We start from the raw sequence: 25,453 nt of genomic DNA, 5'->3' as shown, positions 1-25,453 counted from the left end.
GTTGATAGTGGTGGTGGGCGACGTATTGTGGCATCGTAATCCGACAAAAGGTCACCACCCAAAACATCGGATTTTTATGAGCTTCGACATGGTCATTCAGTCAGATCTCTGCTGTGCGAAGAAGGATGACTGAAGTCAGGAAGCAGACGGGGGGCGACGCAGCGATTATGTACTGGAGAGGTGGGCAAATACGAGATTCTGGAGGATACGATCTATCCCTTTAGTATTCACCCCTGGATGCCCTCGCCCATCATCATGCTGGTTTGGGCATGTTACGGGTTACGAGCCATTGCTGCTCTGAGGCTTAACACGGTGGCCGAGAAGCCCGGTAGGCGTCAGTTGGAGAAGCACTGCAACATGACTCGGGCGAAGCGTTCTCACTACTCGGGCGGCTTACTAACGCACGTTCTAGGCTCTGTAGGGCCTTGCAGGGCGCGCAAGGCGTAGAGTGCGAGTTTGGGGGCTGCTTCGCATTGCGATTTATGGTTAAGTTTAACTCATTGCGGCTCTGGGGAAATTGGGGTGTTGCCTGAAGAAAGTGCGAGTGCGCGCAGGGCATCACATCGAGGTGAAGATTGCCTCATGACAGCTTCGGCTCCGGCTCATGCATGTGAGACTTTGGGAGGAAGGCTGGACGCGACTCCCGCTCAACTCACACTGCACGCGAGGACCTGAGCAGTGGAATGTACGACAGAGCCTGCCTGGTTCAGGTGAGTCTAATCGACCATCCACACGACATTCCCTTTGCGTAGGAGCTCTCTTGTCCTATCTTTGTGTCGACTTGGATAGGTATGGAGCAGCTTCGTAGTATTGATCTCGTATCGCTTACCCGGGCGCTTGACTGAGGTACATAGGAAACTCTCAGAAATAGGGTATATACACCTCACCTCATACTAAACAACGAATCTCATCGAATTGAATATTGGGACGCATTGCAAGTTTGCTTCCACTTGTGGATAGGCAGGCTCGCTACCAGCCAGGTTGATGGCTCAAGGACCGGCTAACATCACGACGACTCTCACGGCGTCGAGTGTCAGTTTCGTCGTCGGCCATGTCACGAGGTGGGGCCATGCCAGCCTGTCGGAGTTTTGCCAGTGCCTCTCTATTGACTATGTATACTCGATCATATGTGAGATGCAAGGAATTGTCAATTGCCAGTGAGTTGCTATATATCTATTTGTTCAGCAACTTCACTTTTTACTGTTCATTTGGGCAAATGATTGCTGGATATTATCTGCTTGTGTGGGGAATACTACGTCTGTTTACTGCCAGTGAGACGAATGCCTACTGGCTCACTCAAACTCGATTATTTACTTACCTAGTACACTCACTCACTCATGCACTTCAAAACTCATACTCGATCAGTAAATTACACTCGTCATTACATGCTTCGAGAAACATCTCCTAGCCCACAGGCACGATCTAAAGCACCACTCATCATCAACTTTGGATCTTATCTCTTCGGCGCAGCCACGGATGCCGTCCCGACCAGGTCGTGGGCGGCCGGCCAACGCCTTTTTCCCAATTTGGAAGAGACGGTGCATATGCTTGTTTTTTAGCTCGCCCGCATGCGCCGGGCCCAGCGGACAGCCCAGCTGAGGCTAGAGCTACCTCTACCTCGAAGCTAACGAGAGGAAAATCAAGGTGAATGAGTGAGCGTGGTGAGGTACTCCATACCTTCAGGTGAGGTGATGTAATGGGGAAGGACACCAGGTAGCTGCCAAATAAAGCTAGCAAATTCGATGCTGCCGCCAATGCTAATGCCAATGCCAATGCGAATTGCCAACATCAAACGGGAGAGCACAACCGAATCATCGACCCCGGACTCACACTCGCCTTCCTGTACCTACCAATGTACTCATTAGGTCCTGCCGCTGTCATTCGACGCGAGATAAGCGGGCAGGGTCAAAGGTATGGTTCCTGTCCTTTTTCAGCCCCTCCTGCCAATATTTTCTCAGCTCTTGGATGGGCAGGCGAGCTGGGCCCAGAACGTGAGGAATGTCACCAAAGACCTGTATCCGTAGACTAGCCTCCTTCTCTCGCAGTATGTCTCTCTTTTTTTCCTCCGTCCTCATCGTCATCTTTTTTTCTCTTCCTTCCATCTGCTCCACCCAAAGACCCCAGCCTGCGCCTGCCTCCCCGGTCCCGTCCATTGAGTGAGTGACACTGTGACAGTGAGGTAGCTCATCCCGTCGGACCCCGTCAGCCATCTTCATCGCCTGCTACAATCGTCCTCCGGTCTGCACTCCGACCCTTTGTTCTCCTTCCGTCATTGCATCTTCCCGTCGAGCTCTCTCGCGATCAAGAAAGTGCTTCTTTTGCTCATCACGGTCTTTAAGCAGCACATTTACGCCCACTAACACAAAGATCTCACATTTTACGTGAAAACCCCCCTTCAAACCTTCCATTCGTCTCCCAAAATCTACGGCGTAAACAAAATGAGAAACGCTGTTCTTCTCGCTGCCGGCCTGACGGCTGTTCGTCACGCGTCTGCCGCGTACGATACGACAATCTGCGGCAAGACAAACAAGTTTACGAGCTCAGATACCCAATTCATCTGTACGTGGATCCCCCATCACACTCCTAGGTCTGACTCCGGGTCATTCGACGACACCTACTTCCATGTAAACGCCGTCAACCTAGATTCAGCACAACATACTCGTTTTGCCTTTTATCGTGGATCAGGCTAATACGAGAATTCTGCAGTCCAGTCAAATGCTTGGAACCCTGTTGGAAATGGCTCCTCGTGCGTATCGGTAAGTAGTGTGACGTGACCAACCGTCGTATCTGGGCTTGAGAGTCTATCTACACCTCGTTGCTCCTATCATGCCCCTCTCCTACCCATATCATACCATCCCGCTCCCGTCAGCCTGCCTCGACCCTGCATATCATCACGAGCTCCGTCGCGCCTTTCTTCCACCTGCCATTCTTATCAGCCTTCTCCTCCCATGCCCGGAAATCCTGTGCCCTCATGGCGTGACCACATCGACTAACACGATGCTCTTCGCGACGCGTAGGTTGACCAATCCATTCCGGCCTTTGATGCCAACTGGAACTGGGAAGATGACAAGAACAACGTCCACTCATTCCCCCATGTCCGCTTCAACTCCACAAGGCTGCCAACCAAGCTGAGCGCCATCAAGACGATGCGCCTGGCGACGCAATGGACCATGCGCAAAGGCAACCCCGAGAACGACCCCCCTCGCGACTTTGCCGCCACCACCTGGGCGGAGAGCAAAGCCGAGCTCAGCGGCGTCGTCGCCAATGCCGCGTGGGATTTCTTTGTCGACAAGAACAAGACCAAGACGTACAACCCCATTGACTCGGAGGCGGAGATTATGATCTGGCTGGGCAAGGTCGGAAACCCGTACCCGCTGATGGGCGATTCCATCCTCACCAACATCACACTCGGCTCGACAGAGTTGTAAGCATTTCTCTCAGATTCCCCCCGCTCGTTATTATTCACGTACTGCGTACCATATTACGGTGATGCTAACACGCTTCCTGTGCAGCTCCCTCTGGTTCGATACCAACCAGCGCAACCAAAAGGTTTTTACCTGGGTCACGCGAGACGGTTCCGACGTCACCCAATTCGACGAGGATATCACGCCGCTACTCAAGTTCGTCCTGGACTCTGGAGAGATTGACAGCGACTCGTGGCTCGGCCTTGTGGAGTTCGGCTCCGAGGCATGGCACTCACCGGAGAACATCACCTTCAGCGCGGCTCACTTTAGCATGGACCTCGACAACGGCGACAGCGGTTCCAGCAGCGGCAGTGGTAGCGACGATAAGAACGCGGCCGGAAGAAGCGCGCTTTCGGTGTTGGGTCTGGCTTCGGCTTTGCTACTGTCGATTTCGGCTTTGGCTATGTAAATCCACATGCTTTTCACTTTTGTTACTACAAACAAGTCCGCGTAAAGGCGGAACGGGATGACGGCTTGGAGTACAGCATTTGATTGGTTTGTTGATGATATCCGGGGTTCAAAATAGCAGTGAATTCGAGGTTGTGTGAACCTCGACAGACATTGTACTTAATCAATACATAATCGCATAGAGAGAGCACGGGAACCTTTTCCACGCCTCGAACAAGCGTGTTTTTGTGACGTTGTCTGCAACCCCGAGCTAATATCATCCAGACTTTGTCTTACTTCTTGAGGATAATTCCTAACTCTACGTAAAATCCACATCAGTTACGTGTGACCAACAGCAAGGCTAGCCTTGAAGCTCTAAAAGATTCCGGAGCTCGCGCCGAAATCTCGATTGGAGGGGTCACCGGAAGGAGCGTACCTTGCCTGGACGGTGTCACATTCTCCTGCGAGATCGCTGGTCACACACACATGCACACACACAGGCACCCTCCCAGTAATCAGGCCATTCAGAGAAGATGGCGGCCTCCCAGGAAGCCAAGCCGGAAAGAGAGCACAGTCTAAACATAGCACTTCCAGTCATCATCCGAATGGCGTTGCCTCCCTCGCCTCCAGTGTCCGTATCCTAAGCCCCAGCCTCTGCTGAACATCCTCTTTCAAGCTGGACAGAGACAGTGTCAGCCACTGACGGTTGTAATACGGTCAAAAGGCTACTTCTTGCCGCTTGGTAGCAAGAGCGTGTGTATGGCGGTCCGATGCGGGCATTAGGCGTGAGCAGTAGGGGCCTTAGCATGCAGTAAGCCAGCGATTGATACTCTGGGCCTCGCGTTGTTTATTGCCAGTCTCCAGCCTGCAGACGGAAGACCGTTTTCGACGAACCATGCTGAGAACGCGTATGGCAATCTCGTTCGTTTTCCATGAGTTGGTGGTGGGCAGCATGCATCTCGGCGCTCGCAAAGGATCAGTTGCCGGGATGTTTTTTTTAATGGAGACATTGTGGCATGGATGAGGGTGGGATGGTGGGATGGTGTGCACGGTCTTGGCGGAGATGGTAGGGAAAGGGGCGGGTTGGGCGGAGCGGGATTGGAGAAGAAGGAGACTGGACTGGTTGGTTTGCGGCTGGCGGCTTGCCTCACAGGCCCAGAGACCAATACCGTACTGGTGACGGGGAATCAGGTTGGCTCTACCTACTCCGTATGCAATCCCACGGGAAGAGTAAAGGAAATTGTACCAAGATGCTGCGTCATCGAGATCCACGCCTCGGAGAGTGGCCTCAATCTGGGACAGCAAGATCCGTAGGACAGTCGCAGAACAATAGTCTGATATCCACACATGGCGAGAAGCGGCGAAAAAATTGGTGTTGTCGTTTCAATGTTGACGGTGTGAGGAAAAACCAAGGAAAAAAGACCAGGAGCTTATCGGGCGCGCCATTCTTTCGTATTGGTGGCTTGGCGCGCGTGCCGCCATGCCGAAGTAGCCAAGACAACGGGCGGCTTAAACGGCGACGACAACGTATGGATATGGGTGGCGGAGAGGAGTTAGGGATCGCGGAATATTCGTTTGACTCCTTTCTTCTTGCCGATGATGTGCTGCAGGATCGCAACCGAGATGAGGATGTCAGTTCAGGTTTTGCGTACTGTTCACCCCTTCATCACGGATATTTAGCCAGCATTTTGAGGGTACTTTGGGAACATGGTAGTTGTCGCTCCCCAATATGTGCCGCTGTGAGCGTGCGATTATTCGCTTCGCCGCAAAAAAGTGCCTTGTACCGTGCTTCAGCGCAGAGTAGGATGCAGCTCAGGACTTCAGATAAACCATCTCGATGAAAGCGAGAAATGACCTATGGATGATGTTGCGATAGTGGAAGCTCCAGCGGGCGACAATAGACACGAGACCGGGGTAAACCAGGTCGCCCCAGCCATTCAGCTGGCTTTGGCTTGCCATGTCTCGGTATTGGAGAACCGGATCGACGTGGCGGGTGTGAATCGTCAACAATATGTTCTGTGACTTTGCTAGGTGAGTTGAGACTTTCATTGCCCGCGTGGCATGGTGGATCCGATGGCATTCGTGGTAGCTGGGGTGCGGAGGAGTCTTGGGGCCCATTGTTCCAATGGAACGGCGGGATGCGAGGGCTCGAGAGCGAGAACGACAGACGAAATTATTGAAGAATGCCCCGGCCAGATCAGGAACCGGAGCGTCGATGTGGGTAGAGAGAGTCCGGTTGGCGCTGGTACATCTTCTATAGAAGGCGCTTGATCATCGCCTCTCTGAGAAGATCCCGATCGCCAGTGTTCGTACGAGCCATTGCCAATAGTCAAAGGCTCTTCTCGAGACTCTGTGACCGCAAAGATACCTGGCAAGCGTCATCGTTGCTCAGGCCAAGCGCGATGTAAGACAAGGATTCGTCAGCGATGCTCTGCAGAGGGGACGGGTGGGCGGCGACCGATATTGCCGCTGCTCATCCAAAAGGAAAACGGCGGCGACGGAGACTGCTGAGCCAAGGAGCAGAAGAAAGAAACACTGCAGAAAGACAACGGTGAGCTATCCGTCGAACACGCGAGAGAGCACGCGCCAGCGAATGAGGATGTCGAAATAGCCTCTGAGGTGGATGCTGTCAAGGTTTACGCTTATTAGCTTATTGGCGTGGGCAACGTATGCGTATGTAGTCAGGTATCAGTGGGCCAGCGAAGGAAGAAATGGTCTCGAACTGGTGGCTCAATTGAGTGGTATTGAGCCTCCAAGGCTTTGGGGCTGGAGAAGGTTTTGGTGGGCCAGTCAGACAGGATGCGCATGATGGGTAGAAGTCGCTGGCGTTGTTTGCATGTGCTGCAGTGACAATACGAGTAGCGTGGTGGTTTTTGACCATCAGAGATTTGAGAGAGGTAGGTATGCGTTGTTGGTTGGCTTTAGTCGTCCGTCAGTAGGGCGACGTTGGAGAAGCCCACAAGCCACAGACGGGGTGTTGAAAAGTTGGCACAAGCCGAGGAAGACAAAGGAGGCTGGTGTCTCTCTGCAGGATTGCAAGTTCCCAGATCCCAGCACAGCTGAAGGAATGGAGCTTCAGACAGCCCGGCGACTACCGATGGTCGATCTGATAGCAACGGCCGCCGGCTCGGGTCTAGTAGCGTGGTAATGTGATTAGCAGTGATTCAGTGAATGCCAATCGTGGGCCCATTCCCACCGTGGGCTAGCTCAACGCTTTGTGTTTTTGAGTTCCAAGGTTATCTGCGTAGCGCGGCGGGTCAGAGAAGCTAGCTGGCATCCTGGCAGACGTTGAATCAGAATTTTTTCGATGATGGCGGCACTGAGCAGATTGCAGGTTTGAAAAGCGCCGGAAAGCTTGCTGCACTTTGAAGCATGCAAGTCGATAGTGCGTAGATGTGTGCGGGATGGTTCGCTGTGTGGTGTCGGCATCCCAGTTGATGCTGTCAAATGGCGGTCCAGATTGATGCTCTGACCATCAAAGGTCCGTACATTTTGACAGGGACAGCCTGCTCGACAGCTGCCAACCCTGCTCCTGCCTCTTTTCCCTGCCGTGGTTGTAGCTCCTTCATCTTCGATCTCCGCTCTGCGGTGTTCCTTATTGATTCTTATCCGACGTACGGAGTATGCGATATACATAATTTGCGAGCAAGGAAGCACAAGTGAGAGCAGGAGCGACAGCGTGCCCGACACAGCAAGAAGTGGGGGTCTATCTACCCAAGGTACCTACCTTGTCCAGATACGAACCTCAGAGATATGAACCACGACAGGCAGGCAGGTGCAACAAAACAGGCCACAACAGGCGGGAAGGAAGATAAAAAGAAGTAGCTGCTCATCCGGAAGGCGGCCGACACGATGAGGCGCTGTGGTGGCTGCAGTTCGTGCCGTTCGTGGCTTCTTCCCACAAGTTCCCAGAGCAAGTCGCATGTCGACTTTCCCTCTGGGGCCTTGGCGCCCGTGATGTGGTTGACGCTAGCAGCGCCTGCAGGTCTACCCCTGTTCATGATCCGGTACGTATACTACTGTGGTAGTCAGCTCATGGTTCCGTTGCACTTGCCGATAAGGTAGGTAACGTCTTGGCGGCTCTTTCCCAGGCCCATGGGCTTTTTCCAATGTCCATCCATCCCGTCCCATCCCCGCCTTGTCCTCTGGTGTTTGCGCTTGCAAGAATCTTCCGAGTAACTGCCCTGAATTGTTAGTCCAAAACGCCGCAAATGCAATAGGCAAACCGGGAAATAGGCCCACGTTTGATGATGCAGGTGGCTTTTCCTTTCTTGCCCACCCTGTCTCTCCCGCGACTCCCGCCTGCCTGCCCACCTGCCACCTGCTTTGCGGTTTGCCATACCATGGATGGCAGGCACGGGACACCTACCTTATTTCCCACAACCCTGCTTTGATCTTTTGTATCCTTCCTCTGGAACTGCCATCTGGGACATAGCTATTATCTGACGCCTTCTTTGCTTGCATGGGTACTTTGTACGGAGCAAGGTATCTTGCTCTCTGAACTGGCAGGCGAATGTTTCCCTCATTGATATTTACAGGCTGCATTGCCCAATCATGTACGGAGTCCACTCCGACCGGCCCCACTCCACTCCGGCGTGGCATCAGATTATGTTTCCCATGCTCTTCTCATTCTTCGTGCTTTCCTGACTCTTGGATCCAAGTCATGATTTCTCTCCGCTCCGTTTGTCACTTTTTGCCCAGCTTTTCTTCCTGGCTGATTCCGTTTGGCCCAGCCCCCTGCCTTCATACACCCACACGACTTATTGTACCGGTACTTGACTCCGTAGCCATGTGGAAATCCTTAAGCCAGGTCATTTCCCCCAAGGCTTCGCGGTTCACCTGCAGTCTGCGGCGACTGTCAACCTTCTATGCAGATTTGGCCATGGACAGCAACCTACGGTCATTAGCCTTGAGCTAGCCGTAGCACGCTGCTACGCTGCCATGCCTTAATCTGAGATATTGGGTCCAACTGCAATGGCACCTGCTAAGGCCAGTAGGTATTCTGACTCTTTCCCAGCGGTGATGTCACACATCTCTCCCACCGGGCCATTGCCATGATTTGCAAGCGACGGGAGTCAACACAATCCGTAACCAGGCAGCTAAGCGCATGCAGACATGAGAGACATACCCGCAGTGAAGCGGCCCTTGTAACCGCCAAACGGTCCAATGGTCGCTGTATCCCTGCCACGATCCTTTTCACTTGCCCACACATTAGCCACGGGTGGGCTGGCGACTCGCGGGGATACTCATAGCAGGGGCAGAGAAATGTCCTTGTCGATTTTGCAGAAGATACTTACGATCCGGACATTATCCAACGAATAAACATGCTCATCTTGAAAGCAAGCCCGGAGCAGCCCAGCCCAGCCTAGCAATGAGGTACTTACCTATGGATACCACCATACTGTACGTATTCGTGCCTCATTCCGTGGCCGTGATACCGTATTCACATCCTTGCAGGAGGAAGCAAGACGGTGTGTTTACTCCTGCTTGGCCTGAAGTGGCCTGCTACTACGGCTCGCCTTGTCTTCCTCTGCCTTTTCTCCAGGCCGTTTATTCCTGTTTCTCGTATGCTTGCGTGTCTGTCTAGGCTATACGCATGCCGTAAGGTAGCCGCGCCTTCCTCTCTCCACGCTGTGGTGAACCTGCCTGTTTGGGTCCGCTACATTCACCAGCCCCATCCTATCTCGGCTTCACCTTGGGCTCTCACCACATCCAATCCCGGTTACTGCCTGTCTTCCCCTCCACCTCACCTTCACCTCGCCTCTCCTAAGGAACCCTACACCTTCTCCTCCGTCATTCCGCCGTCTGTGTGGCTTACCTTGAACAAAACCTTTCCTCCCTCCGTCCCGCTCGTTGCACCTAGAAGCTAGACGTTGGCTCCTAGTCCTCCGCTGCCATCATCGCGCTACTCTCGCCGCCTCGCCCGCTCGCTAGTTCAACTCCACGAGGCTGGTCTACTTTCAATTTTCAGTCACTCGCTTTGACGACTTTCGCTGCTCTCTCTTTCTTCCAGCTTCGAGCTCTTGTAACACACTCCCCCGCGTGCGGTGCCGAGAGACCCTGCCGTCTACTTCGAGGAACCTAATGGGAGTACATCGACACTTGAAGCCATCTTCGTTTGCCTCACCACCCCTTCCGCGCACTCGTTATACTGCCAGCCGGAGCCGACTCTCGATCTCCTCCACACATAGTAATCTTGTGGGAAAGTAGCTCGTGTCGCTTTACGGGAACCTGATACCACAATGTCGCCTTCTTACACAACACGGGGAGCTTCTCCCGACTCGAGCCTGACGCCCCCGACTAATCCGTTCGGTTCTAACCCGTTCGACACCGACAACGATTCGAGCGCGGCCCCCTCCCTCGCCAGTGACTCGACTTTTACCGTGGTACGTTTCCATGAAGTGCCACTGGCAATGGCTTCCGGTCTGAAGGAAAAGGGACTGACATATCTTAGAACGCTGTTGGGCAAACACATCCGTACGACACCACAGACAGATCAGGTCAGAGATCGAGCTGGGCCGACTCCTCTCACCACCGTCTAAGCAGACCCGATATCGTAGGTTGCTCAACATCCGTTTCTCCGAGCCCAACTAACAGGTACCAGGAGCCCTCGCCGCTGGGCAGAGAAGTGCCGGTCTATAATGAAAAGGGCCATCACCAATCCTCTTCTGAGACGGACGTTGAAGCTAGCCATGTTCCGCCTGTTATTTCTGACCCCGAGAAGGCAAAGGAGACGCACACGACCGCACTTCCACGCTCATCAGGCGAGTCTTTTCCCAAGAGACTTTACGGGCGTTTCCGCGCAACCTACTGCCCCAAGGAAGAGCCGCCTTTGGTCTTGCCTGTATGCCCGAACGACACCGAGAAGCTCAGCTACGTTCACACCAACCGACTGCTTCTCTACATCTTTGGCGTCTTCTCTTTCCTCTCGCTTGGCGCCGGAATGTGGCTGTTCGCGCTCTCTGCCCCCGCATTCTACTGGTATGGCGTCTTCGCGGGAGCAATGTGCATCTACTTGTTGATCTCCTACGCCGTCGGAATCATTGGACGAGACTGGGACTACAAGGCTCACTTGGATTTGGTTGAGCGCTTCCCTATTACCGAAGACAACGCCCCGACTGTCGATATCTACCTCCCCTGCTGTTCCGAGCCCATCGAAATTCTGGAAAACACATATAAGCACATTGTCAATATTGATTGGCCTGCGTCCAAGCTCCAGGTTCACGTCATGGACGACGGCAACTCGGAACCGGTTCGACTTCTCGCTGAGAAATATGGCTTCAACTACTCTGTTCGCGATGACCGGCCCCGTCTCCGAAAGGCTGGCAACCTGCGATGGACCTTTGCACAGACCAGCGGAGAGTTCTTTGCCATTTTCGATGCTGACTTCTGCCCACGCCCTGACTTTGTTAAGGAATTGATGGTTGAGCACTTGGGCGATGATAAGACGGCCCTTGTTCAGAGCCCTCAGTACTTCCGCGTCACTGACGACCAAACTTGGGTTGAGCAGGGTGCGGGTGCCACTCAGGAATTGTTCTACCGTGTCGTGCAGGTCAATCGTAACAGATGGGGAGCCTCAATCTGCGTTGGTAGCAATGCTCTCTACCGTCGTGAGTCTCTTGTCGAGGTCGGTGGAACGGCGGAAATTGGCTTCTCCGAGGATGTTCACACTGGGTAAGTTTGATCCAACCAACTTGCAAGACCATTGACTAATATATCACAGTTTTGGTGCGGTTGACCGCGGCTGGAAGGTCAAGTACATCCCTCTCTGCCTCGCCACCGGTGTTTGCCCCAACTCTCCTCGCGCCTTCTTCTCCCAGCAGATGCGATGGGCTCGTGGTTCAACGACTCTTCTTACAAACGGCCACTTCTGGGTCTCGAATCTCACCCTCATGCAAAAGATCTGTTATCTGTCAGGTTTGTACTTCTACTTCACAGCGATACAGTGACCATTCGCCCATCTAACCAAATGCAGGCTTCTTGTACTACGCTGCAGTTTCACTCAACATCTTCCTTGCCCCTATTGCCGGCACTCTTCTCCTTGCTATCCGCCCGGAATGGTTCAAGTTCTGGAACCTGGCTTTTGCTATCCCTTCGATCCTATATGGTGTGATCCTCATGCGTTGCTGGGCTAAGGCCAAGTATGGCTTCAACGTGCAGCATGCCATGACGGTCCAGAGTTACGCCTACCTCACCGCTATCAAGGATCGTCTCTTCAACATCGAGCTTCTCTGGGCTGCCTCTGGCGACTCCAAGGCCCACAAGAGCAACAAGTATCGCAACATGCGCCTTCTTTGCATCATCTGGACCCTCATTGTCACTGGTGCCATGGTCGGTGTCGTCACATGGCGCCTTGTCACTGGCTTCACCTGGTACCACCCCTTACCACTGATCATCATCAACGTCTACAACCTGTTTATCAACCACTACTTCATGTTCTGCAACTGGTAAAATTCCACCGGTGTCTAGGCATGCGAGGGTTGTGAAAACGATGAAGAGGTGTTTGTTATTAAAAGCTTGCATTATACATGGACAAATGGAGTCAAGACATTTGATTTTCGCGATTGAGATGACGGAGGTAGCATTGACGGTTTTACCCGTATGGAAACGGCCTTATACCATGGACATAGACGCAAGCACTTAAGTCTGCCTGCACACACTGCTTCCGCAGCATACATAGTTGGTGCTCTTGTATATCACGGTGGATAGAGTAATCGTGGAAGTACCCTGGCAGCGCTGCTGCTCTTCATAATCATAGTAAATAGTAATACTTGTACGAAGAATTTGCGATCTCTTTCATCCTTGAAAGTAATTTGTCGACCTCGAGACTCGCTTAGGAGTCTTGGAGTTTCGTCTTCTGCCCCCAGCTCGCCTGCTCGTGTTCGGCTGTGCCACATTCTTCGTAACCTTAGAGTCGCAACAATTCTTCCGGATCAAATCTAACACCTCGTGTACTTAATGGATCCAAGCTATTCATATGCTTCCACACATCTTCGGGGTTGTCATAGTTCTCAATCATTCAATCTGGTACCGATCCTCGGGGGGCCGTAAAGATTGCATTTGTTTCGCCAGCCCAGATAGGGCAGCCATCTTGTCCTGCTCCTTACTGAGTCGAAGCCTTGAGTATTCATTTACTGTTCGATACCACAGAGATTATGGGTCTTTCTCAAGAATACCATATGGAACATAGGGATATACCCTCCCGCTCCATCCATCTTCGCAAGTAAAATCTTGGTCGTTGTCCATGCTCTCGCTTTTCTGTGAAACCCGGTAAACCAATACCACTTCCTGGGCACAGAAGTGCAGTACCCGTCGTGAAAGTGGCATTTCCTGATAGGCCTATCCACGACTCAAAAGTGGCCAGTCTGGACTTGCTCTTGTTTGATACTCCCTCGACATAAGTGGAAAGTCAGGAAGTTCATGGCGAACATATGTATCTTTGTACCCTGGAGAGAGTTTTGACATGTACTTGTCACTTGTTTTTCTGAAACAACCACCAGACGCGTCGCTAGAAATTGTTGCTGCGATTGTGAGATATGCGTTTGCATAAATATTGGCCATTTGCGCAGCCTGTTCCGTCCAATCTGCTACGGAATCTTGTAAAATGCACAATGAATCGATCCACAGATACGAGACGTCTAGATGACGACAGACTGTGATTGCATCCTGGAATGCTGCATTAAGTTGATGCCAAGGTATGTTTCTCTAGTGATCTTTGATTGTCTCTTTGGTCGTTTTAGCGATTTGGGCGCTTTCACCCCAACAATAGCTCAGGCATACATAACGCTGCTGCCCAACTTTCTCCCGCAGAATAACTTGATCCTCACTGATCTGGAGAAGTCTCTTCGGTGAGGCTCGTTGATCATGCCCGTGCTTGCCACTTTCATAACAACACGTGTGACTTGAAATCCACTCATTAAGCCAACCTTTGATTGTTTGAAGGGTTGCCTCGGAGCTTGTGCTTCCTGGAAGGTGAGCAGCAATCTTTTTTGAGTGTAACGGGTTTTTTTCCTGGCCTATGAAATCATTGATCAGCCGTGTGAACATGAACGAAAATTATGGCATGGTAGACCATCTCCCCAATATCCGACATCTGCTAAGAATTACTGGTTGTAGTGCTTAGTGTGGAGCGATCTACCATCTGTAGTGAATATATCGACCCTTGTATCTTCGTACGACTCCATACAATAGACTCGGAAGGCATGGCCTTGGTGAATGCTGATTTTATAGACTTGCTGCGTATCAATCGGAGCCAATCTGATCCATTGATCGAGGAAGACGCACCGAGAGCAGCCGTTTCGTATACCCCGCCGGAGGTTCCCCAACTTCACAGTACTTAGCCGCTTTCGCTTCTCTTCATCGCAGAATTGACAAGCCATGTGAAATCGCGATACTGGAGATTCGGATGGGTAAGATCGATACGCACTAGTCTCGGACTAGCTCTCGAATACTGTTTTGAGAGGCTCCAAGCTCATTAAACTCTACGAGCATTTGCAAAGTGCATAAATCTATCAGCGTTCAGATTTTCACCATGAGACCGCGGAGTTGCTGATGAAGTACTAATAGATGAACAAGTTTTCCATCTTCTCCTCTTATCTTTCTTCTGCCTCCTCTCACTGGAAATTCAAGAAGGTCTCAGGCAGCAGTGTCTTCTTGGCGAACCAATAAAAGGTACCCACGTAGCCCATGAAGACAGCAAATCTCAAAACGCATTGAGCAAACCAGAGAAGATACTCAGAGTTGTTCTTAGCATTATGGTATCAGGCGTGCGTTGCCGTTCCGTAAATCGAGTAAGGTAAGGAAATTAAACATCCATATCAGTACAGGCCTCTCCTGGCTCAGATACATAACCAAGCGTCATTCAGGTCTGTCTACCTCTGCGTGAGCTCTCATTTTCAGCCATCACTAAGCCCCGCCTGCCATCTCGCCTTGCGTGCTTATGTCGGGCACAGCTTGTGGCGCAGGCGTCGAAAAAATGCTGCCTCGTTCAGTGGCTTAGCAGCTTCGCCCACCTCATTTTTGGTGGCTTTCTCAGTTTTTTTCAAGGACAATGTTGGTGTAACAGACAAAGTATGCTACCTGCCGGCAAGGCGACAAAATGTCTCAGGAGAAGACGAAAGCGTATGGGGTCCTATTTCAGTCGTGTGGCGTTAGGCAGACGCTCAGAAATGTCTCTTTCGATGGAGGCCTCCTGTCAGATACATAAGATCAACCTATTGGAGAAGACGAGCTTGGGAAGTTCAGCTTCTTCCACATCTGATACGAAAAAGTTGGCCGTTAACTACACTGCCTTAATTCATTATCCGAAACCTTCGCAATGATCAGACTTCACTGGTTCACCGTTCACGGAGTCTACCTCCTCACCCAATTTGCTTTTACGATGGCTGGCATCGTGGCCTTTGTATCAATGCCATTGGAGTTCAATCACCCGATATCGCCCGCAATTCCATGGGGATCCTCTGCTCTAGTGCGTTGAGTTTCTCGGTCCCTCCCCTCGCAAAGCTCACCATTCAGAATCTTTTCGGACCGTATGCTGACCATTGGAGCACTTTTAGAGCTGTTTTTCACTCTTCGTGAACACACTCATTTTGTCCGCAATCTTTTCATCTCAACGGCCGAACACCTTGATGACCGAAGAGAATCGTCTGAATAGCCGCCGCATCACACTCCTCATCAGCGCTTTATTTGCTGCCGGATTCGCCGCTGCAGACTGGGCTTTTGCCCTATCATTTCACAAGTATGGATCGACTGGCCCCGAAAAGACGGCCGGCGTTGTAGCCGGGGTGGCTTCGTACGTGAAGAAATACCTAACTCCCACTCAATAATCTGGATACAGGCTGACCAACTTATGCAGATTTGTCGCGGTCGCTGTCATGGTAGTAGATATCTGGAAAATCTGCGCAGATGCCTCAGAGGCTCGGGCTGCCGAGTTGTTTGACCGAGAGCAGCTTGCTGATGTAGAACCGTTCACTGATAGTTGAAGAGCCAGAAGGGTGTTGAAAGGCCTCGATAGTCAAGGGAATTGTATAGTGTTGCATCATAATCTAGCTCCGCGACATCATCGATACGTACCTACCACACAAAGTAAGCTTTTTCATCTTCATCTTCGCTTGTTTAAGAATTGAATTGAAGAGAGACGCTGTCGGATCCTTATCTCATTATGGTGCAACGCACGTTCAAAGCATCTGCTCAAACATGTAGATCTTTTCAAATACTTCCTCACGTCTGGGATGCAAAGGTGATGAGTCAAAAAATGAGGGTTCCCTCGCGCCGCAATATTGGGACATTTGGGGCTAGATCGCCGTCTTTGGAGTATGGATGCAGTAAACGCCCCGAAAACCAACAGCCTGATGGTGAACAAAGAACGCGCGGACGTACATAAGCGAAGGAATGGCTGACCTCGGATGTCTTACAGCTGAATCAGGTCTCGATATGCGATTCGTCGAGCCAAGAAAGTCAGCCTGACACTGCCGCGGCCCAATAAAGCCACGCGTCTGCTCCAGGGAGCACTGCGCGTGATCTACCAGATATCCAAGAGAAAATAATTTGATAATCGGAACCGACCTTTCCGCGATACTTTTACCTCGCAAAGGATGATGTCGTGGTTGTTCCGAGCACGGAAGAAAGACGACTGCTTTTCTACTATTGAGGACTTCGGCGATCTGGACAGACAGCAAAAGTGCCGTGGCTGCAAACAGATTCGGGCTCTTTTCGATTTCCACAGGCGCCATAACATTCTTCCACCGAAAGCTGTTGTTTTTCACGAAGACTATGCCTCTCTCGACAGGTGTGCTCAGCTCTGCGTCACTTGCCGCATCTTTCGTCAGGCGCTGCTTCTCGAAGGCGTCACTGCCGACCATGCTGCTGTGTTGGGGCGTTCGTTAGGGTCGGTTTGCGCGAAGTTGGTTGATGAGGATGGTGGCTTTGCGATAAAGATACACGTCAACGAAGATGGAGAAAGCAAGATGCCGGTGGCGACGGTCAGCTGTGCACCGCTGATGGACCCGAAGCCTCCTATGAAGCTTTCGGTGAATTCAGAGGACGATACAATCTTTCAGCAGATTAAAGATTGGCTCCGCGTGTGTGAACAGTGTCACATTGACTGTGGCAACCTCGCATATTCGGACCGCATGCCCACTCGGCTTCTTCACCTCCTCTCTGACTCACGAGCGCAGTTGGTCGATAGCGAGAATTTGTTGAACGGCAAGGCCCTTCGTTATACGGCCCTGAGCTACTGCTGGGGCACCGGCACGTTCAGTGGCGACGAGAACGAGCTAATCGAACAGGGAAAAACGCTGAGGGCCAACTTGGAGAGTCGCTATCGACCGTTTGACACTGGAATTCTTCCAGGCACAGTACGCGATGCTATCAAAATCACCCGGCGATTGAGTGACCCAGATAACGAGCTTGAGCTTTGCTTCCTCTGGGTTGACTCGCTGTGCATAATCCAGGATGACGTTCAAGATAAAAAGGTGGAAATACACCGTATGCAGGAAGTCTATGGTAACGCCGCTGTCACCATTTGCGCGACAATGTCGGCTAAGGCCACGCAGCCGTTGCTAACGCCGCGTCTCGCGTGGTCAAAGCAAATCAAGCCATGCCGCGTCGGCACCTCCTGGCTTACCGTGAAACCTACGGCGCCTGCTGGTCTCCGATCAAGAGCTCCGTTATTCCTTCGGGCATGGACGCTTCAAGAGGAGCATTTGTCGCCGCGACTGCTTTTCTGGGGTGGTCAGCGATTCAGCTGGGCTTGTGGGCGTGGCGAGTATGCCGAGCAGACATCTTCTTCTGTCTCTCTAGATACTTCTACCATTCATGTACGCAAATTTCTTGCTGAGTGCCGTATATCGGAACCAGAGGAGCTCTGGCTTGCATGGAACTCAGTTGTAGAGTCATATACGGCGCGGAGCCTGAGTAGCCCGGCAGATAGATTCGATGCGTTGGCGGGACTAGCGACGCGATATTTAACTGCTCTTTCCGGAAACAACGAGTATATGGCAGGTTTATGGCGGGCAACATTTGCGCAGGACCTTCTGTGGCGTGTTTCAAGACCACCGGGGCTCGACATAGGATGGCCAGGCACGGCAGGAATCCCAAGCTGGTCTTGGGCGAGTCTTCCTATTGGCCTGAGGGCTTGTATGTGGCACAAATTTGAGATGTCGACTGAGGTGGAGTTACTCGGCGACGGTTCCAGTTTGGATGTCGAGCCATCAGAAGCGGTTGCTCAAGGTGCGCATTTGGTTCGTGTCCGTGCTCGAGGGCTCCTAAGAAATCTTTGGAGCCCCGGATCACAGCTTCGAGAGTGGGGCGATATTTGTGTCTGCGTGGACGGTGTCAATAAGTTCAGCTTTGGTTCTAACCCGGGCCAGGATGTCCATGCTGTCGATTGCCTCACAGGCAAATTGGTTGTGTATGAGGCGCGAAAGCAGGAGATTGTCGCCGAACTGGACTACTGCAGGCTCGCGAAGGACGTCAATGAGAGACTGTTATTGGAGGTTCACTGTCTCGCCATCTCTGAACACGGAATGCTTCTGCTGCGCCATCAGAATGACACAGGTTCTTTCGAAAGAATAGGCATTGGCTTTGGGTATCGACGAGATTTCTTTAAAGGGCTGGAGAAGACAGAAATTGTTCTGGAATAAGCAAGCATGCTAGCGAGAAATGGTTTGGTTTACAGATTGGAGTGGTGTGATGTGATAAAATTACTCTTCAAGAACTCGATTCGTGACAAGAGAAACGCCGTAGGTGAAGATATAAAAGTAGCAGAACTCCGGCCTTATAGAGGTAAGCTGAAGACTTGTCACGAGTTCAGACCCATGACATCTGATTGGCAGGTTATATCATCAATCCCCGACTCGTTCCTGAACATTTTGGGGGTGTGAGCTAAGGGAGCCCATAACTCATTATTTTGTTGGAGTCTATTGCCTCATACGGCGATCTCATGCACCACTACAGTCCCATCATCTTCTAAACACCTACGCTTCTTCTAATGGCCGCTAGATCTTAGTTAAGTATACTAATAACACAAATTCGTACGTCGTTCGAAAAACTAAGATAATGTCTTCAACTATACCTTTCAAAATACTATTATCATTCAACTTCTTATTAATAGATAGCTTTAAGTAAATTGAAATTCACTAACTAATTTTTGAGTAAAAGATTAACATTAATAATATTAATGAAGATTAAACGGTATGAGTCGCTATGATATATTATAATCGCTGGGGCCTGTAGGGCGCGTGTTAGTTCTAGTTATGCATACTAGGTCATGATACTTTATAATATATTTATAATTATAAATACCATTTATTTGATATTAGAGCTCTAACTTTTATTATCATACTTACCATAACCAGTTAGCCGTGATATATACCCTAGTTTATTCAAGTGTCTATGAGAAACGAGCTGTGTACTAAAACAAAAAAATCTCAAATTTTAAGCCGCAGCGCGACCTCGGGTCTCATAGGGCAGGACTAAGAAGATTAGACCAGCCAAAATAAACAAGGCTGCCGAAACCCAGACGGGGTAGTCATTGTCAATGCCAACATACGCCGCAATGATAGGAGCAATAAGACCACTCAGGCGGTTGAACAGGGCTACTAAGCCATTGGCAGTACCACGAACTGGAGCAGGAAAGAGTTCTGGAGTGTAAGAGTACAGGAGTCCGTATACCAGATTCTGAAAGAAGGCAATAGCGCATGAAAAGCCTAGAACACCAGCCTGGGTAGTGGCGCGGGTAAACAGGAACAGGAAGACACCAGTTGACAAGCAAGCGATCGTTCCAGTACCCTTTCGGCCAATACCCTTCAGGTCGACAGTGAAACTGCCAAGGAGCGAAGCTGGGATACCGCAGACAGCCTGGATGACATAATTCCGGTACACATCGTTAGTGGATTTGGCACCTGAAGTAACGCCCTTGTTCTCAAGATAGATAGGGATAAACGAATTGTAGAGCGGATAGGCCATCCCAATAGAACACCAGAGGAAGATCATCAAAGTTGTAGAAAGGGCCATACGAGGGCTGGAGAAGAGCACACGAATTTTGCTAAGTGAAAGCTTGTGCAAACTTCTCTTGATGATGTCCTTGTTGGTATTGTCCGGCGCAGTAGTCTCCGTGCGGGTAGCATTCAGTTCAGCGTCAATAGACTCGAAGCGGGACACAGTGAGCCACGAGGTCTTCCCGTCTCTGGCGGCGATCTTCTGAATAGTATCAACAGCCTGCTGATCTAGACCCCTGCTGAGAAGGAACTTGGGAGTCTCGTATACTCGAAAGAAGAGTCGAAGAAGGAACATGGTGAGAGTAATACCACCGAAAGTCCAGTAGGTGTAGCGCCAGCCCAAGTTGTTGCTGTATGTGCAGCCAGCCTCAGACTTTGGATCGCATGAGTAATTGGCGATGAGCGGCCAGGCAACCAAAGCTGCTACTGCCTGACCAACTGACCAGAAAGCAGATTGCATTGTAAGGAGGTACTGGTGAGTAGCAGGGATGTACTCCAGAAAGATAGCGCTATCGACGGGTTGGTTGCCGCCGGTACCTATGCCAATGAAGGCAGTGAAGATAGCAAGGGCTACGAAGTTGGGACTTCCAGCCCCGATCAAGCCGCTGACTGAGGAAATAAGCAGGGTGATGTTGAAAGCCAAGCGGCGGCCGATGATGTCGGCTGTCATGGGCCAGACGGAGGAACCAACGACGAGACCGGCATATTTGGCGAGGGTAAGAAAAGCAATGCGCTTTACTTGGAATTCGTTTCGAACGGGGGGACCGATGATGGTGATCGCCTGCATCCAGAACTAGATACCTGTTAGCTGTCTTCTCGTAAGCTCATGTGGGATCTGACACTCACATTATCCACAAACCATCCGAATCCAGTCATGGCAAATACCTTCCATTGGAAGCTGCCCATGCTGATGTCTACCAAAGCTTGGTTCATAACAGCGACCTTTCGTTGATAGACTTCGCTGACGCCGGAATCAATACCTCGCATATCAATTACGTTTTCTCTAATCATCTCGACTTCTCCCTTGGAGTGGGAGATGCCGGTGGCAGTTTTCTCGACGGGCGGTGTGTCTTCAACATCTTTCTTGTCAGGTGCCATCGCAATGATGTGAATCCGTGAGCGGAAAGAGAGATACACAATAACAAGATAGCCTGAGGTAAAGATAATCGAGAAGATTGAGAATAATGGTATGGCTGATCTTTGTTCCAGGGATCCCAGACTTGACATGCCTATATATCTTGCCCGTCCAAGGTTTTAGCAACAGCTTCATTTGATAGGTCAAAGTCAAGTTGGAGATCGGGACTGTGCGCGTGGTAGATTCTGGGTAAAGGCGATAAAGGCAAGGCCCTAGATTCGAATGGATATCAATCCAATTTCGCCATGTTTTTCCCAAACAGGAAAGGGAACACGGTCAGGGAAGAGATAATGACTTTGTCACCCTGGACAGCCTCGGTGCTGTAGTCTAATCCCCTGGAACTGGCTGACTGTTGGGTCGGCGCCTCGAATACTCCATTTCCGGTATAGCGCTATCTGCAACGGCAACCGAAGGATTGCGTAAACAACTCGGTATTCGGATTGTTCCGCTTCAAATACTCCAAACTTGGTATAACGCGGATATGTCACCTGCAACCTTCTCATTTCACACTCCGATCGGAGAGAATCTATTTTCCTCTTTGGGCGGCTGAATTACTCTTTCCATGGTCAAGTGTAGAATTGTACTATTCGTGACTGGTTTGACTGCCGACTTGTTGTTTCATTGCGCTTTGAATACCCCAGCTATGGTATAGTGCGTGCTTGCTTTCCCCGCACTTTCTCTATGTTTGAGGGAGTAGAGAAGTCAGAGTGGACATTGGAATGACCCTGTGTATTATTACTGGACATGGAAATTGCTAATTCCTGTCTATGTTTAGTCGCACGGATGTATATATATATATTTATATATACCTATCTACTAGAACCACCAAACATCGGATAAGATAACATTATCAAGCTACAACTTTCCCAGTCGCATCTTGATTGAATTTTGTTCTCTCACCTTTTGTCTAGAGACCCTAAACGGTCGCCATGGCTCCTCCCATCTCTGTCGAAAGCGTCCCCAGCCTGGACGCCTTCATGCCTGGCAAGAATGACACTTACACACCGAGTTTTGCTCCCTTCAACCCCGCTAAGCATTTAGCGTATTCCCCTCCCTCCAAGGTCCTGACCATGAAGGACCTTGCTCTAGAACCGACTGTCCTGTCCCCCATCGCAACAACCGAGCCTTTCCCGCTTCTCTCCCAGGAGGCCATTCTTCGTTATCGCCAAGACTTATTCAGCAAAGATGTCCTGGACAACTGCCTCCATCACACTCGCCCTGGATCTGTCCAGCTTCGAGGCATGGCACCGCGTTACTCCGCTTTCATCCACGATCTATGGCATTCCCCCGAAGTTCTCAGGATTGTGAGCGACGTTGCTGGTGTCCAACTCGTTCCTGCCATGGACTATGAGATCAGCCACACCAATGTCCAGCTTGGACCAGGTGGTCTCGATGCGGTTCGGAAGACACCCGTTGTACCTCCTGAAGCTACTGAAGAGGCTATCAAGAACTTTGAGGCCGAAAAGGGCCAGGTCAGAGCTGTCACTGATCAATCAAAGCCTATTATTGAGTGGCACAAGGACTCGCATCCTTGGGTCTGCGTTGTTATGCTCTCGGATGCTCGTCATATGACTGGTGGCGAGACTGAGTTGATGAAGGGAGATGGTACCACCGTAAAGGTGAAGGCGCCGCAAATGGTAAGCATTAACGAAAGATGGAATACGTCTTTCAAGCCTGACGTTTACAAATTGCAGGGCTGCGCCGTCCTTCTCCAGGGCCGTTACATCTCCCATACCGCCGCTCCCGTCGAAAACATGCCCGAGCGCGTCACAGTCGTCACCTCATTTCGCCCCAAGAACCCGCTCCTTGTCGACGATACGACCAACGCCAACGTTAAAAACAAGTCTCATTTGACCGAGCTATACTACCAGTGGACCACCTACCGATTGGAGGTCATGGCTCATCGTGCTCGTAGTGCTTTGACCGAGTTGCAGGAGAGGTATGCGAAGAACGTTGCCGAGTCGGATCCTGAGGGAAAGCCTGGTCTCTGCAGAGTTGAGACAGTGAGTTCGGAGGAGATTAACAAGTGGTGTGTGGAGATGATCAAGTATCTTCAGGATACCACCAGTGAGATGGGACTGCCTGGAAACAAGGCCTAGAAGATTGATGGATTATTGAGTTTAGTTAGAATTGCTGCTAGCAGCCTATCCTCGATATGGAATGCAATCTTTAGAAGAGATAAGCGATGTGGTAATGATCTTGTAGAATGTCGAGTCTTCACTGTAGTAAATACGCTTGTGTTCGGTGATAACGCGAAATCTGATGATATGATTTGTTTTGATTGTTTTAAGCAGGCAATACCTTCTAGCTTTTAAGCCTTTGCAAATAAAAGGACCCTTTAGCTGAGGCATTTTGTGCTATTCCACTTGGGGCATTAGCTCCATATCTATGTCTCCACACCAAATCACTGGGCCCAAAGATAACTTGCTTTTCCCCGCCCGCCCTGCCGATGTCAAAGTCGAGGTCGTGCCACGGTCACACCAAGAGCCGCTCCTCTATAGAGAGATGAGCTTCAAATCTTCGAATAAAAGATCGAGAGATGGCTGTTGGACATGCAGAAGAAGGTACAGTCTGAGCCAGTCAGATTCGCTTGCTTACTTACACACCCTAGACGAAAGAAGTGCGATAGCGCAGTCCCCGTATGCGAGAATTGCCAAAGACTGGATCTTGACTGTGACAGGGGCACTCAGCTTGTATGGGAAGATGATGCGCGGAGAGACGGTATGAGAAGAAGAGGTCCCTTACCTAGGAAGTCGACATCTGAGAAAGCCAGAGGGATACCAGTGTCCACTCCCGGTAGCTCGCCGTCCAATGCTCTCATGCTCTTGCCAACGCCGTCGCCTTCGCTTGGTTCACTCAATACGGTATCGGCTGAAGACTTCCGACTGTATCCCAGTTTGTCTGACTGGTCGTCCCATCTTGACCCACTGGACAAGCAGATCCTGGACCGCTATACGAAGTTCTTCTCGACAACTTACCCAACCTGCAAAGATGCCTCTAACCCTTTTCTCAAAGTTCTGATACCACTGGCGATGAGACATCGAACTGTTCTCGATGCCATGCTTGCCCTCAGTTGTGTTCAGAGCTGGGAGAACGGACAATTCACAATGCGTGCTACCATGCTACGGTATAGAGCCAAGGCAATTAGAGGATGCAGCGACCTCGTCAAGAAAGTCATGTCAAACCCAGAGGCCCGTGAAGACGCATTCAGCCAAGGCCAGAATACCTTGATTCCAGTCATCACCCCACGAACCACGGAGATCGTTGAAAACGATGATATCATCCCGCTACTGGCAACATCCGTTCTACTTATGCTCTATGAGAAACTCCACGGAGAGGGTAAAGAAAACGGAACAAGCCACTTGCAGCTATTCGCTCAGCTCTTCCCGTCCCAGCTCTTCAGCAACATTTTGGACAGACTTACGCAAACTTCCAAGACGGGTTATCAGACCGACGCGATGCTTTTTCTTTCCAATTCATTCCTATATAATGATCTTGTACGGTCTACGTCACTGCGAACCACGACGTTATCAACATTCTACTATGAGAGACCATCATCACCCACAATATCGCATCGATTTTATTTCCCCACTATCATAGCTCGCATAGGCGCCAATGATATGTTAGTATCAGATGCCGATATAATTGCCTGGGACGGAACGCTCAGTTGGCTACCGAGTCTGGCCCTTCAATTCTCAGGTCAGAGCGAACAAACCGACTTGCGACTACTTTTAGACTCAAGTTTGATATATGGCCCCACCTTTCAAAAGCTCGAGGCCTTCGTGTGTATTAACACATGGAGCGAAGAGAAGCTGATTTCTGAGCTCTACAGAGTGGCAGCTCTGGTCTACAGAAGACAGCAGCAGCCAGATAAGTCCTCTTCTGCCATGGGCAGCCTCCCAGGATGGGCCATGGAAATTTTACGTCTCATCCCGCCGAGCTCACCGTATGGGACAGCTCTTCTCTGGCCAATCGCCCTTGTTGGCCCGGCATTAACCGATTTGGAACACCGAGAATACGTATTTAGTCGTCTGCAGATGTTGGAGCGGCAGTGCAAGATAAAGACGTATGCTAATATCGCTGAGCATTTGGTCAACCAATGGGGATGTCATGATAATGGCAGCCATTATAAAAGTCAGTTAGCGTATTTGTTCGGATAAATCACCACTCAACACTTTAGTTCATCTTGATTAGTAGTTTTGGTTAATCATTACTACAGCACAATTTTAAGAAAATAAATATAATAATACGATAAACTGTTAAAAGGAGACCAAAGCCGCTATAGATCGCAAAAACGCCGCTCTCGTCACCCACCGTCTCCCACCACAAGTGTAGCATCACAAACGTTAAGAAAAAAAACATACAACACCGGGTATTCGCTGATCGTCACCGACTCAACTACTAATCCGGCCCTCATTAGCTTATCTAAGGGAGAGCGGACGGGATCCCGAGTTTTCCAATGGGTATGG

At 50.7% G+C, this 25,453-nt stretch overlaps 11 protein-coding genes across 11 annotated transcripts; 9 read left to right on the top strand and 2 right to left on the bottom strand.

The window, feature by feature from the left end:
- Window positions 1-604: 604 nt before the first annotated feature.
- On the top strand, window positions 605-808 carry CPAR01_07125 (uncharacterized protein; the record flags this gene model as incomplete). The annotated part of the gene is made up of 1 exon (XM_060491396.1): window positions 605-808. One exon carries the CDS (start codon window positions 605-607, stop codon window positions 806-808), a length of 204 nt encoding a protein of 67 aa, XP_060350270.1.
- Window positions 809-2,438: 1,630 nt separating this feature from the next.
- CPAR01_07124 (uncharacterized protein) lies at window positions 2,439-3,873 on the top strand (the record flags this gene model as incomplete). The annotated part of the gene is made up of 4 exons (XM_060491395.1): window positions 2,439-2,559; window positions 2,707-2,756; window positions 3,018-3,424; window positions 3,513-3,873. 4 exons carry the CDS (start codon window positions 2,439-2,441, stop codon window positions 3,871-3,873), a joined length of 939 nt encoding a protein of 312 aa, XP_060350269.1.
- A 1,189-nt stretch (window positions 3,874-5,062) lies between these two features.
- On the top strand, window positions 5,063-5,692 carry CPAR01_07123 (uncharacterized protein; the record flags this gene model as incomplete). Its single annotated transcript, XM_060491394.1, has 1 exon — window positions 5,063-5,692. One exon carries the CDS (start codon window positions 5,063-5,065, stop codon window positions 5,690-5,692), a length of 630 nt encoding a protein of 209 aa, XP_060350268.1.
- A 782-nt stretch (window positions 5,693-6,474) lies between these two features.
- CPAR01_07122 (uncharacterized protein) lies at window positions 6,475-6,660 on the top strand (the record flags this gene model as incomplete). The annotated part of the gene is made up of 1 exon (XM_060491393.1): window positions 6,475-6,660. The coding sequence occupies one exon, from the start codon at window positions 6,475-6,477 to the stop codon at window positions 6,658-6,660; it is 186 nt and encodes a 61-aa protein (XP_060350267.1).
- A 3,433-nt stretch (window positions 6,661-10,093) lies between these two features.
- On the top strand, window positions 10,094-12,302 carry CPAR01_07121 (glycosyltransferase family 2; the record flags this gene model as incomplete). Its single annotated transcript, XM_060491392.1, has 5 exons — window positions 10,094-10,237; window positions 10,306-10,407; window positions 10,456-11,525; window positions 11,575-11,768; window positions 11,827-12,302. The coding sequence occupies 5 exons, from the start codon at window positions 10,094-10,096 to the stop codon at window positions 12,300-12,302; spliced, it is 1,986 nt and encodes a 661-aa protein (XP_060350266.1).
- An 888-nt stretch (window positions 12,303-13,190) lies between these two features.
- On the bottom strand, window positions 13,191-13,511 carry CPAR01_07120 (uncharacterized protein; the record flags this gene model as incomplete). The annotated part of the gene is made up of 1 exon (XM_060491391.1): window positions 13,191-13,511. A coding segment is annotated over one exon (321 nt), but the record flags the coding sequence as incomplete, so codon positions are not given.
- Window positions 13,512-15,168: 1,657 nt separating this feature from the next.
- On the top strand, window positions 15,169-15,832 carry CPAR01_07119 (uncharacterized protein; the record flags this gene model as incomplete). Its single annotated transcript, XM_060491390.1, has 3 exons — window positions 15,169-15,318; window positions 15,407-15,642; window positions 15,706-15,832. The coding sequence occupies 3 exons, from the start codon at window positions 15,169-15,171 to the stop codon at window positions 15,830-15,832; spliced, it is 513 nt and encodes a 170-aa protein (XP_060350264.1).
- Window positions 15,833-16,444: 612 nt separating this feature from the next.
- Window positions 16,445-18,493, top strand: CPAR01_07118 (uncharacterized protein; the record flags this gene model as incomplete). Its single annotated transcript, XM_060491389.1, has 1 exon — window positions 16,445-18,493. One exon carries the CDS (start codon window positions 16,445-16,447, stop codon window positions 18,491-18,493), a length of 2,049 nt encoding a protein of 682 aa, XP_060350263.1.
- Window positions 18,494-19,286: 793 nt separating this feature from the next.
- CPAR01_07117 (MFS transporter, metabolite:H+ symporter) lies at window positions 19,287-20,947 on the bottom strand (the record flags this gene model as incomplete). The annotated part of the gene is made up of 2 exons (XM_060491388.1): window positions 19,287-20,642; window positions 20,696-20,947. 2 exons carry the CDS (start codon window positions 20,945-20,947, stop codon window positions 19,287-19,289), a joined length of 1,608 nt encoding a protein of 535 aa, XP_060350262.1.
- Window positions 20,948-21,913: 966 nt separating this feature from the next.
- CPAR01_07116 (uncharacterized protein) lies at window positions 21,914-23,083 on the top strand (the record flags this gene model as incomplete). The annotated part of the gene is made up of 1 exon (XM_060491387.1): window positions 21,914-23,083. One exon carries the CDS (start codon window positions 21,914-21,916, stop codon window positions 23,081-23,083), a length of 1,170 nt encoding a protein of 389 aa, XP_060350261.1.
- Window positions 23,084-23,803: 720 nt separating this feature from the next.
- Window positions 23,804-25,144, top strand: CPAR01_07115 (uncharacterized protein; the record flags this gene model as incomplete). Its single annotated transcript, XM_060491386.1, has 1 exon — window positions 23,804-25,144. One exon carries the CDS (start codon window positions 23,804-23,806, stop codon window positions 25,142-25,144), a length of 1,341 nt encoding a protein of 446 aa, XP_060350260.1.
- Window positions 25,145-25,453: the final 309 nt, after the last annotated feature.

This window comes from Colletotrichum paranaense (assembly GCF_030867605.1).
Source record: "Colletotrichum paranaense strain IMI 384185 chromosome Unknown Scaffold_5.1, whole genome shotgun sequence".
NCBI classification, from domain to species: domain Eukaryota; kingdom Fungi; phylum Ascomycota; class Sordariomycetes; order Glomerellales; family Glomerellaceae; genus Colletotrichum; species Colletotrichum paranaense.
Note: the sequence above shows the minus strand (reverse complement) of the source record. Positions and strands in the feature narration are given on the sequence as shown.